At 42.1% G+C, this 13,917-nt stretch overlaps 1 protein-coding gene across 1 annotated transcript in view; it reads right to left on the bottom strand.

Moving 5' to 3' along the window:
- Window positions 1-5,699: 5,699 nt before the first annotated feature.
- Window positions 5,700-13,917, bottom strand: part of VAMP7 (vesicle associated membrane protein 7) — an 89,393-nt gene continuing 81,175 nt past the window's right edge. The window contains exons 9-10 of the mRNA XM_074391818.1: window positions 13,440-13,514; window positions 5,700-7,939 (exon numbers count right to left, since the gene is read on the bottom strand). Coding sequence (XP_074247919.1) covers window positions 13,485-13,514 — 30 coding nt within the window. The 3' untranslated portion in view covers window positions 5,700-7,939; window positions 13,440-13,484. The remainder of the gene's footprint in view (window positions 7,940-13,439; window positions 13,515-13,917) is intronic.

A 13,917-nucleotide genomic window follows, 5' to 3' on the forward strand; every position in this document is an offset into this window, starting at 1 on the left:
ACAAACTAAAATTTACACAAAATTTCACTCGCAAGAGTCCATAGGCTGAAATTTGAAATGTAAAACTACAAACATTCTAAAAGAAAGCCTGCATGACCTTGGATTTGGCGCTGACGTTTAACACATAATACCAAAAGCCAAATCACAAAAGAAAAAATACTGATAACCGAGACTTTGTAAAACTAAATTTTCAGGCCGGGCGCGGTGGCTCAAGCCTGTAATCCCAGCACTTTGGGAGGCTGAGGCGGGTGGATCACGAGGTCAAGAGATCGAGACCATCCTGGTCAACATGGTGAAACCCCGTCTCTACTAAAAATACAAAAAATTAGCTGGGCATGGTGTCGCATGCCTGTAATCCCAGCTACTCGGGAGGCTGAGGCAGGAGAATTGCCTGAACCCAGGAGGCGGAGGTTGCGGTGAGCCGAGATCGCGCCATTGCACTCCAGCCTGGGTAACAAGAGGGAAACTCCGTCTCAAAAACAAAAACAAAAACAAAAACAAAAACAAAAATCTACATTTTCAACTCTGTGAAAGAGCCTTTTCAGACAACAAAGACAAGACACAGACTGGGAGAAAGTATTTGCAAAATACATATCTAGTGAAAACAATTGTATTAAAAATACAAAAAGAAGTTGGGTTGGGTGGCTTATGCCTATAATCCCAGTTACTCAGGAGGCTGAGGTGAGAGGATTGCTTGAATCTAGGAGTTTGAGATCGGCCTGAGCAATATAACAACACTTTGTCTCTAAAAATAATAACACAGAAAGAACTCTTAAAAAGAAGCAATAAGATAACTGAAAACCCGATTAAAATAAGTAAATATCTAAATGGACACTTAGCCAAATAAAATATAAGGATAGCAAATAATCATACAAAAGAATGCTCAAGATATCATTAGGAAATTGTAAATTAAGCAACAATGAGATAGCTGCACATCCTTTAGAATTGTTGAACTCTAAAAGAGTGCTGACAAACCAGTCGTTGGAGGCTGAAGAATAGGAGCTGTCATTCATTGCTGGTAGAATGCATAATGGTACAGTCACTTTGGAACACACTTTTGCAGTTTTGTTTCCAAAGCTGAACAACTCTCACCTTATAATCTAACAATTGCACCCCTAAATTGCCTGTATTTAGACAATTGCTTTGAAAAGTTATGTTCAAACATATACCAGCATGCAATTATGGATAGCAGTTCTATTCATAACGGTCAAAATGTAATCAGAATTTCCTTCAGTAGCTGAATGCATAATGAAATCGGGATACATCTATGCAATGGATAGAAATAGAAAGGAATAAACTATCTATACATGCAAAGACATGGGTAAATCTTGCATGTATACTGCTAAGTGAAGGAAGTGAGTCTGAAGAGGTTACCCACCATTTCACCCCATTTTATATGATATTTTGGAAAAGGCAAAATTACACAGATAAATGAATCAGTGGTTACATAGGGTGGGAGTTTGAAGTATTCTGTATGGTACTTTAATGGTGGATACCTGACACTATGCATTTTATAAAAAGGATAGAATTTTACGGCCCAAGAAATAAATCACAAGCTATACAAATTAAATCAAACTATTTAGGGTATAGTAGTATCCAATGATAAAATATAGAATGGGACCAAGAATCTCACTGTATTACAAATTTATGGAAAAGTTCACTGCAGGTGATGAGCAGAAAGTGCTAACCTAAGTCACTTTGGAAGTGAGTAGAACCTATAGACTAAAAGCAGAATAGACTGCATATAAATAGTGAACTCTATTTTATAAAGTTCTTTCCCACAGGGGTAATAGTCAATTTTGAAACCACTATATCTGTAAAAAGAAAAAAAAAATGCTGTTTTTCATCTATACTCTCAATACCTCACTTCTGACACCAAATATATGAGGGGTTTTTCCATACCGACCAATTCTCCAATTTTCTGGACACCAGCTGGGTGTCCTATAATTCAATTATGACACGAGTTTATTGGAGTTGTTACATACCTAATAGTTTAAGGGTTGTCCCGCACTTCACATGCTAATCACAAGTAGTAAATCCCCAGTTCACTCACACTTCTGCATGGCTTGGCTGCAAACTGAACAGTCCTACACCTCCTCCTCAGGATTGATAATTTGCTATGATGGCTCATAGAACTCAGGGAAACACTTACTTATGTTTACTGGGTAATATGATCTCAGTATTTGAGTCCCCCCAAATTCAAACCTAACATCTAAAAGGATGGTTTTAACAGGTAATTCATCGTCAAGGCTCTGCCCTCATGAATGGGACAAGTGCCAGTATAAAACAGTCTGTAAGGAGCCTGTTTCTCCATTCTGCCATATAAGGACATGGCAAGAAGGTACTTTCTCTAAGGGATAAGCCCTCACCAGACATGGAATCTTCCAGTGACTAGATCTTGGATTTTTCCAGGCTCCAGAATTATATGCAACAAATTTATGTTGTTTAAAAGTTACCCAGTCTACAATATTTTGTTACAGCAACCTGAAGGACCCCAGTTTATTATAAAGGATATGGTAAAGAAAACACATGAACAGCCAGATAAGGGGTACACAAAACAAGGTTTGAAAGGGTCTCAAGTGTGGAAGCTCTGTCCTCATGGGGTTGGGGTTTCCGTGATCCCTGCACATGGATGTATTTATCAATTTAGAAGCTCTTTAAACCCCATCTTTTAGGATTTTTTAAGAGACAAAGTCTTGCTCTGTCCCCCAGCCTGGAGTGCAGGGGTGCAATTATAGCTTACTGCAGCCTTGAACTCCTGGCCTCAAGGAATCCTTCTGCCTTAGTTTCCTAAGTAGCTGGGACTACGTGTGTACACTACCACACCCAACCGTCTTATTTTCTGTAGAGATGGAGTCTTACTGTGTCGTTCAGGCTGGCCATAATCTCCTGGCCTCAAGTGATCCTCCCACCTCTTTCAGGGATTTATATGGAGGCTTTATCACTGAAGATTGATTATTAACTCAATCTTCAGCCCCCTTTCCCCTCAGAGGTTAGGATATGAAGCTGAAAATTACAAGCTTCTAATCATGGCTTGGTATTTCTGGTGACTGTGCCCCATCCTGAAGCCATCCAGGAGCCCACCAAGAGTCCTTAGCAGAACAAAAGACTTCCTAGCACCAGAGAGATTTTCAAGGCATTTAGGAACTCTGTGTCAGAAACCAGGATCAAAGATCAAATATGAGAACAAAATATGCTCTTAGCACCCTTATCACTCAAGAAATTGTAAGGGTTTTGAGAGCTCTGCACCAGGAAATAGAGACCAAACATATATTTATTATTAAATCACAGCCTATAATTTGGATGAACAACAAGAAATTTAATGTTTATACTAGAACAAGGGATTAAATAAATGGCAGATGGTGGAAGCCAATTCCTTGCTGTTGGAGTCAGAATTTACAGACAAGAAAGGCAGGGGAGGCTAGAATAATTCCTGTGATAATGGATCAGAGTCCATGGATTAGAGACAGCAGTATAAACTCACATGTAGCTTAATATATACACAGAGGATCCACATAGAAATCTTTATAATTAGGGGTGTGTATGTAGGTTAGAACATACACATATATATTTTCTTGCATTGTCAGCTGTGAGGGAGAAGATGCAATAAGTATATTTACCTGCCAGATATAAGCACTTGAAACTATTCTCTAATGAGGGAAATCAGTGCTTTTTGAAGAAATAGCTAAAACTCGGGCCAAGACAGTAAATATATGAGCCAGGATACTCTTGAAGTGTCAGAAAGAAATTGTTAAACAAAACAAGACAAAACATTCAGTTGTCTCAAAGGAAAACAGAAGCCAATGGAAAAAGCTCCCAATGGCCACAGGTAGGAAATCAAAGCAACAAAATACTGTACAATTGGATAATAACCAAACGATTGAAGTAACTATCTGGTTGTCCATACTGGTATAAATAAATGATTAAGTAAATACACAAATGGGTCAAATAGAAATATCTTATACAGATGAATTCCAAATACCGGATGTAGACACTCAGCCATCAAGGAGGTAGAGCTAACTCCCCACTCCTTAAGTGTGGGCTCTGCAGGTTTATTTCCTTCAAAAGAATACATACAGTATGGACATGGGGAAAAAGTAACTTCACAGTGAGAAAAGTGAGAAACCTAAAAACACTACCTCAGCCAGGTGATCAAAATTAACATTAATGGTGACAATGTATCTTAAGACCATGAAGAGACTAGAATAGCACTACAAATCTGATCTGCTTCCCCCAAACCCATAACCCCAGCCTAATTATGAGAAAAACACAAAGTAAACCACAATGAGAGATATTTTACACAATACCTGACCAATCTTTCTTACACTGTCAAGGCTATCAGAAGGAACATCTGAGAAACTGTCACAAGCAAGAAGAGCCAGACATGACAACTAAATGTCCTGTAGGATCCTACATGGGATCCCAGAATAGAAAAAGATAGAAATGAGGGAAACCAAATAAAATGTGGGCTTATTTAATGAAAACATATCAACATCTGGTCATTAATTGTAACAAGTGATGTTAGATGTTAAGAAGACATCTGATACATTTTTCTTCCTAATTCACTTTATTCAAAACATTGTAATATTTTTTCAAACATCTGTTTATTTGTACTAATAATTAAGACTCTACTTTCAGAAATCATTTCTATAGTTAGCTAATTATTTGTAGTAAAAATCATAGTAGTAACTGACACTAACTAGTCCTACATTTAAAAAATAAGAACATTCATGATTCTGTCAAGTATATAATGTGGAGTAATATATAATCCCAGATAAATGCCTCTTTTGCATTTTAATGTTAAAAGAACACATTTGTGTACACTTAGTAATCATTTTTTTTGTGTGTGTGAGTGGTATGGTTCTGTCCTGGGTTCACTCCCTAGAAATCTGGTCAGCTTAGATCAGGGGAAAATTCACATTTTTGAGGCTATTTCAATTCTTGGCTGAACATTTTCAAAAGTAAAACTTTAAAAAAAGTGTGTGTTGGGGGGAGCTGAGTGCAGTTGCTCATGTCTGTAATCCCAGCACTTTGGGAGTCCTAGGCAGGCAGATCACAAGGTCGAGAGATCGAGACTAGCCTGGCCAACATGGTGAAACCTCGTCTCTACTAAAAATACAAAAATTAGCCAGATGTGGTAGCAGGTGCCTATAATCCCAGTTACTCAGGAGGCTGAGGCAGGAGAATTGCCTAAACCTGGGAGGTGGAGGTTGCAGTGAGCCCCGATGGTGCCACTGTACTCTAGCCTGGGCGACAGAGCAACACTCTGTCTTGAAGAAAGAAAAGGTTCAAATGGCAAATTAATTTATTGTTACTGGATCAGTTATTGTAATAAATCTTTGTCTTTATTTTGTTTCCAAACATTCCTTTTAACAGTAATACAACAGAAACAAATATTTGTCCCTGCAAAAAATATTCAGAGAAAGGAAATACGTGAACAGATTTTGTGACCGCCATCATTCAATGTTTTCTTGTGATGTTTTCTAAAATAGAAGAGTTTTTTAAAAATTTTTTTATTTCATTTTAGGTTTTGGGGTACATGTGAAGAACATGCAAGATTGTTGCATAGGTACACACATGGCAGTGCGATGTGCTACCTTCCTCCCCTTCACCTATATCTGGCATTTCTCCCCATGCTATCTCTCCCCAACTCCCCACTCCACACAGTCCCTCCCCTATTTCCCCCCAACAGACCCCAGTGTGTGATGCTCCCCTCCCTGTGTCCATGTGTTCTCTGTTCAACACCCACCTATGAGTGAGAAGAGTTTAAAGGGATATTCAAAGTCAATTTCCTCAGTGATGCTTTAGAGAAATTGATGAAAATACATAAACAAAAGTGGCAGGACATTGTATGAGTGATTTTAGATATTGCTATGTCTTGAGGAAAAATGTAATTTACCTTTTAAGGGATCACAAATAATTATTAGAAGCTCAAGCTGCGACGTGGTAAAAGCCCCATAAAACTGCATACCTAGACCATACCTCGGCTTTCTGTTGAAACTGCTCTCTGTAACCCTAATGTGACAGGTAAGCAGTCCAAACCCAGGCCATCTTGGCCCCTGCGACTTATAATAAGTAACTAAGGTTTGTAATTTCCACCCACACCCAGACAATGTGTAAACTAATGCTTATCTTGACTTCTGTAAACCACTTAAGTAACGATCGGAATATCCAAAGTCCCCTGGCCGTGGGAATGTCTGAAACCCTTCACCCCCACCCTGCCTCTCATCCTCACTCCCAAGGTGCTTTTACGGGTATAAAGGGTCTTGACACCCTCCTTTCGGGGCCACAGGTTGGAGAGACATGAGTCCTCCGTGGCCGCAGGCAATAAAGACCCTGCAATTTGGCATACTTTTGTCTTGGTGTTCACTTTCTGTGCTCGCTCCAGTACAACAAAACTCTGCAATGTTTCTAAATTCAGTTGAAATGATGTCAATATATCTAGTAATGAAGGTAATGATAAAATGGGATCTATGCCTTATTTGTGTAATAAAATCCAAAAGGAGTATTTAATGCTCCTAGGAAAACATGTTAGACTAGAAATACAGTTAATAATATCAAAAGCAAAATATACTTCCATAAACCAAAAATAAAATTCTAAGCACCCCCCCAACCTTCTAAATGGACTTCCTCCTCAGCCAGGGCTGTTTAAAATTTAATCTGAGAGACTGCTTCAGGCCGTGACGGGAAGTGAGGGTCGGATATGCCTCATTATGCCTCTCTGACATTAACATCAACACAGACTTTAGGTCTGATAAGAAACATTTTAAAACATATTCTCTGTGAAGCCTACTGTCTGAAGACTTCCTCTGCAAATAAGAATTTGGGTGTCCACAATCCTTTATATTAATCCAGACATTGCTTTCTATTGATCCCAGGTCTCTAGATAAACTCAACCAATTGTTAACCAGAAAAATGTTAAATCTATCTGTAAACTGGAAGCCCCCCACCCCACTTCAAGCTGTCCTGCCATTCTAGATCAAACCGATGTATTTCTTAAATGTATGTGATTGAAGTGTCATGTCTCCCTAAAATGTATAATACCAAGCTGCACCCTGACCACCTTGGGTAGATGTTCTCAGGACCTCCTGAGGGCTGTGTCTGAGCCATGGTCACTCATATTTGGCTCAGATTAAATCTCTTCAAAGATTTTACAGAGTCTGACTCTTCATTGACACTGCCTTACATTTGATTGTACAACAGAAGTAGCTCATCAGGATCAAATGTACCATGTTAAAGTATACTCATATTGTTGACCTAAAGGAAGAAGATGAGGCACAAAACAGAATTTTAGAGTTTACTTGAGCCAAGATAAAGACACCCACCCAGAAGACACAGAACTAAATATCTGTAGATACGAGCTCCATTCAACTTCTGTTACAAGCAGGTTTTTAAAGCAAAAAGAAGGACAAGAAGTGGGCTGATACAAAGTTGTTTGCCAGGAATTCTCACTGGTTTCAGAAATAATATTGATTAGTGATTGGCTACACACTGTTGAACTATAGAGTATGCTTAAGAGACAAAGTGGTGAAGTATGACCTTCTGGGGATACTCCATCAGAAAAAAGAAGAAAGTCTAGATGGGCATACATACAACTTCCTAAACAGACTGTAAGTGCTCACTGCACATGTGGGCAGCCCACACAAAGGGAAGAATTATGGGAAAGAGGTGAGCCTATAAAGTCCTAGGATCAAGGTTCAATGCTGTATTTGAACTTCAGATGCCATCTTGGGTCTCTTCCAAGAGAATTTTCCTTTCTTTCCTGTTCTAAAGCCTTTTAAAAATAAATTTGCACTCCTCCTCTGAAACTCACCTTGGTTTCTTCTTCCACCTTATGTCTCTCAGTGGAATTCTTTCTCCTGAGGAGGCAAGAACTGAAGTTGCTGCAGATACATATGGATTCACTGTTGGTAACTCAGGGTAACTTGGATAGCTGCCACTGGTAAGAATAACCGAAGAAAGTTTTAATGACTTTACTGAAATGACGTGTTGAGACCAGAAACCAAAATGATGGCAACTGAGAATACTACTAATGTCCAGTGTTTGGGTCACACTCTCACCTAGGTGAGAACCTAACCAAAAGGGGAGAATTATTAAACAAATTATGGCAGGCCATTGTTCTGGACTGGGCTCCTGCAGTAGGTCACAACAGAGCAGGCCAAACCAGAATGGAGTCAGTGATGCTAAATGCCACGCAACCAAACTGAAGCTTTAAGGAAGCAGATAAATTTCCAAACAGGTCACCTTTTCCTGAAAAAGACGACATTCCAGTCTACCTGAGTTAGCACAAGGAAGTCCCCTCTGCTTTAACCCTTACGCCAAAAGTAACCTGAAGTAACCTGATATTAACTGTGAACCCAAAATATCTGAGACTGGTCTCAGTCAAATTAGAAAGTTTATTTTGGTAAGGTTAAGGACACACCCGTGACACAGCCTCAGGAGGTCCTGATAACAGTTGCTCAAGTTGGTCAGGGTACAGCTTGCTTTATACGTTTTAGGGAGACATAATACATCAATCAATACATGTAAGATTTATGCTGGTTTGATCTGGAAAGGTGGAAAAACTCAAGGGGTGGGAGCTTCCAGGTCATAGGTAGATTTAAAAATTTTTGGATTGGCAATCAGTTGAAAGAGTTATCATCTGTAGAAACGAATGTCTGGGTGGATAAAGGGTTGAGGGGATGTAGGTTTTATTATACAGATGAAGCCTTGAAGTAGCAGGCTTCAGAGAAAAAAAGATTATAAACGTTTCTTATCAGACTTAGGTCTGTGTCGATGTGAATGATGGAGGAGTATAATGAGGCATGTCCAGCCCCCTTTTTCATAATGGCCTGAACTACATTTTCAGGTTAACTCTGGAATCCCCTTGGCTGAAAGAAGGTGGGTGGGGGCCTTAGAATTTTATTTTTGGTTTACATAACCAATCAGCTGTTATTTTCCATTGTTCTGTTTCCTTCTTCCCATCTTACAAAACTCACTATTCTGCTATTGCACAGTGAGAACTGAGACCAAATAAGGACTTCTGAACTTTATACTGAGACCAAGTAAATCCATTTACAATGATGACAGAGAGTAGTCTCATGGTGTCAATGCCCAAAGTTTTGGTCACTTTCTCAAAATGGAAAGGCTGACCAAAAGTGGGGAGTTGTTAAATTTGGGCTTATGAAGCCTCCCAAAGAGTTTTTGTAAAGAACTACAACCTAACTTGGCATATAAACAAACTGAAAATCTGACTTAGAAATCTGTCTTTTTAACAAATAGCTGAGGCCCAACCAACCACAGCCACCAAGCGTCAGCCAATGTTAGGCTGCCAACTGTTCAAACTAGGTTCCATAAAGGCAAATCCAGGCTGTAACCAATGGAGCTGTCTCTGTATTCCACTTCTGTTTTTTCTATGTCACTTTCTTTTCTGTGGTTATAAACATAACCTACACATGTCATGTGGCAGAGCATTCTGCACCATTTTTGTTCCAGATTGCTGCCTGATTCTAGAATCTCAAACAAAAGCCAATTAAGATCTGCAAACCTAGATGTGTTGTAATTTTGTCTTTTAAAAGTTGGGTCCTGAAAAAGATAGCCTATTAAGCTGAAGTTAATTAACAATTATTTAAGATCATCATTGGGTCATGAGAAATTATCAAACAGGACAATCCTTCCATTAAGAAAAGCTAAAAAATATATTTTAAAAAATTGTTGCTCATAAAAAGAGAGTGCAAAAGTATATAGAATCAAGAATTCTGTATAAAACTAGTAAGAGAGGAGAAATCAAAGGTCAAATAAGAAACCAACTGTAGGCCGGGCGCGGTGGCTCAAGCCTGTAATCCCAGCACTTTGGGAGGCCGAGGCGGGTGGATCACGAGGTCAAGAGATCGAGACCATCCTGGTCAACATGGTGAAACCCCGTCTCTACTAAAAATACAAAAAATTAGCTGGGCATGGTGGCGTGTGCCTGTAATCCCAGCTACTCAGGAGGCTGAGGCAGGAGAATTGCTTGAACCCAGGAGGCGGAAGTTGCGGTGAGCCGAGATCGCGCCATTGCACTCCAGCCTGGGTAACAAGAGCGAAACTCCGTCTCAAAAAAAAAAAAAAAAAAAAAAGAAACCAACTGTATCAAACTGGAAACCTAGAAGAAACAGGTGATTTCCTAGTAAAAATACACATTAACAAAATGGACTCTAAAATAAGGAAACTATGAATATTAGCATAGAACAGCTTGGAACAGTGCTTAAAGATCTCCCAATGGAAAAGACCCGAGGACCATCTGAGTTCACAGCTTAATGTAAGCTGATGTTTTTAATTAATTCTGATGTTATGGTCACACACCACATACATAGGTGGTGGTCCTATGAGATTATATGGAGCTTAAAAATTTCTGCCTAGCCATCATGGCTCAAAGCATTCTTTTATATGTTTAAATCGATATACGAATACTTCCCATTGTAGTAAAAACTGCATATATTATTTGGTACAGTACCATGCTACACAGGTTTGTACCCTAGGAGCAACAGGCTATGCCATATAGCCTAGGTGTGGCTAGGTGTAGGCTATACCAACCGGGTTTGTGCAAGTACACTCCATAATATTTGCACAATGATAAAAGCACCTAACAACACATTTCTCAGAAAGCAGCCCCTCCTCAAGCGACAGTTGAGTGTATTTTAAATGGCCAAAGCCTAGGAGAAAAGTGAGAACTCAATTCGTGTTACAGTTTAATAACAAGCTTAATAGAGTTAACATATTTCATCTAATCTAAGATACCAGTGATTGTAAGACACATGTTCTTTTACGTAACACTACAAATATGCTGCCAATTAAACTGGCTTTGTGAATAACAACAAAAATGTTGTGAGTTTACTTCTGTTAATGCCAGGAAAGTAAAATGAAAATGAATTATGGTTTTGACATGTTAAAGCAAATAAGGAGGAGGTCATTACACTAAGGTCTTCCCTAAGCAAACACAAACTTAACCTGGATGCATTTCTAGTAACTCACTTTTAAAAAATTAACAAACCAACTGAAGTCAATCACAAAGAGCCCAGCAGTTGGTTGGCTATATGGCTAGGGATACCCACGGAACCATTCTCCAAATCAGGCAGTCATCTAGCTGGAGCCAATCGGGCCATTTCTTCACTTAGCTTCTACCTCTAAAAGCTCTGCTCACTCTGCGAGTGTGCAGCCCAAAACATGTTTTCTGTTTCGGTGCTTCTCAATTCATGAATCATTCTTTTGTACAAATAAACTGTGTTTAAATTTATTTTGCCTAAAGTTCTTTTCACAGACAAAAGTATACTATTTATACTTAAAATAATGTTGTGAGTTTTAAGATACTTACTCTTCAATATTTTCAAGCAGTTTAATACTGTAAGAATAAGCCAATGAGACACAAATAAAAGCAAGTCTGTAGAGTGTGTGTCCTGGGGGCCCTGAGGGGACTCCCTGTGTTGCGCTCAGGGTTTCCCTTTTCTCTGTACCAAGATTTCCCCCAGAAGCAAATCCAAATCTGGAAAAACACACTTGGGCTTGCTGTGATGATGAATATCAAACCCTCAATGAAGGGACACTTTTGTAAAATAAAATAAACGTAACATTGATGGCAGCATCAGGCTGTGCCCTGTGTCCCCTGTGCCCTGAGTCCCAGAGGCAGCCAAACGTGCTGCCCCCAACCTCTTGTGGCTGGGTGGGACCTTCTTCCAGGCCCAGAGACTGCTGCTCCAGACCCTAGCCCTGTGTTGGGGCTCTCGCCCAACACCACTGTGGAGAGGGCGCAGGGAGGAGGCAGAGCTGGGCCTGGGGCAGTGCTGTACTCCATGGAGCCAGCAGGAGCCAGGGACAAGCCAGAGCCCCCCTGGATCCCACTGTCCTGGGAGCTGCCACGATGGGGCTGGGCTGAGCTGCCTGCTGTCAGGGGAGCAGCACTGTCGGGCATGAAGGGGCAGGCAAAGAGGGGCCCAGCGAGGACCTGTAGCCCTCACCCGAAGCTGCAAAGAGGTGCAGTTGGGACTGCCTGTACACTCCATAGAGTGAGTGGGAGCCAGACTCTCCAAGCACAGGACCTGGTCATCTCTGCATTCTGCACCCTCAGGGGCCTGGGAGGGGTGTCCTGCCTGCCCCCAGAGGCTTGGGGGTGTCTGCTCCCACTACCTGGCTTCTGGCTCTCAGCACCTGCTGTAATCTGCATGGGGGTTTGGGGCTGAGCCCAGGTGCTATCACAGCCTGCCTAGGTGTGCATATGCTAGGGGCAGAACTTCCATGCCAGCCCCCTGCCACCTTGGCTCCCTCTGCACTTTGGGCACAGACAAGTGCTGGGGAGAGGCTGAGGGGTGGGCTGAGGGTGGCTTGGTGCTGGCCTGTAGGTGTCCCTTACCAAAAGCAGGGTGCCACGGATGGCAGCAGGAGTCAGAAAGGCTCCTGGGCAGAAGGGGGTAGGTCCCTGGTGAGGTCCCACCTTCAGGCCAGGGAGGGCCTGACGGATGTAGGCTGGGCTGTCAGTTATGCTGGGAACTTGTGGTGCCCATTCCAGGCCTGCCCATGGCCACACACAGACCAACTGGCATCCACTTCCAGCCCTCTGAGGCCCATAAAAGCCCCAGGCTCAGCCAGAGCAGAGCAGACAATGGGATGACCAGCTGCAGAGAGGAGCTACCCTCTCAGCTAGGAGCTTAACACTCTTCAAGACCCCCTAGCTGTGGAAAGGAGTTACCTGCTGTGGGTCTCCTCTGAGCTGTTCTATCACTCATGAAAGCTTCTCTTTGTCTTGCTCACCCTCTTGTCTGTGTACTTCATTCTTCCTCATTGCAGAACAAGAACTTGGAATCCACCAGTGGCAAGGATAAAAGACCGATAACACAAACAGGGCTGAGAAGTGCCCCTTGCTTGCCACATTGTGAGTGAAGAGAAGGAGAGAAGAGCTGCAGTCCTTTGGGGAGCACCAACCTGGGAGCTACCCCAGCCAAGGCTGTGACTTCTCCTTTGGGGCCCTGCAGTTCCTGTCACCTCCAAGCTTCTGGGTGCCACCGTATTCCCTGGTGCCAGCTGTGGAAGTTGCCTGTGGTGTGTCTGGTCCAGCCACAGCCTTGCAGAGAGCCAGCACCCATGCCAGCACCTGGAGCTGCCTGCCCCACTGCAGCAGCTGGTGTGTCTGACTGTGCAGTGACAAGACCCTACACTTGCTCACCCACCCCTCACCATTTCATGCCTGACTTGCCCTTGGCAGGCATGAGCTCCAGGCCGGTAGCATGAGCCAAGTGCAGCCTACCAGGCCAACTGGGCAGAACAAATTCAGCGGGCCAGAGCAAACTCAGGCAAAGGTGCCACTAGCCAGAGAGGTTTCCTGCCAGAAAAATGACACCCCAAGAAGCCTTAACAACATGAGAAAGTAAAACATATGGCAGTGCTCCCTCCTCTGCACTCAGGGCATCTACAGGAAGCTTTTTCCTTACCTTCTGGTGTCCTGAAGCTGCACCAGCATGGCCCCCAGGTGTTCCTTAGCCACAGAGGGGTCTCCCAGGTGGGTCCTGAGGAGAAGGAGATTTGGGTCCTACTTGGGCATGGCCCCCAGGTGTCCTGTAGCCATAGTGGCACCTCCTGGATGAAACCTGAGGAGAACAAAGCTTAATCCTCACTGTGGAGGTGCCAGATATCTGTGTGGGGAACATGGGGGGAAGGTCCAAAAAGGTGGTTTTTTTTTTTTTTTTTTACTGCATTTTAGGTTTTGGGGTACATGTGAAGAACATGCAAGATTGTTGCATAGATACACACATGGCAGTGTGATTTGCTGCCTTCCTCCCCATTACCTATATCTGGCATTTCTCCCCATGCCATCTCTCCCCAACTCCCCACCCCCCACTGTGTCTTCCCTATTTCCCCCCAACAGACCCCAGTGTGTAATGTTCCCCTCCCTGTGTCCATGTGTTCTCA

Source organism: Saimiri boliviensis, chromosome X (genome assembly GCF_048565385.1).
Source record: "Saimiri boliviensis isolate mSaiBol1 chromosome X, mSaiBol1.pri, whole genome shotgun sequence".
NCBI classification, from domain to species: Eukaryota; Metazoa; Chordata; class Mammalia; order Primates; family Cebidae; genus Saimiri; species Saimiri boliviensis.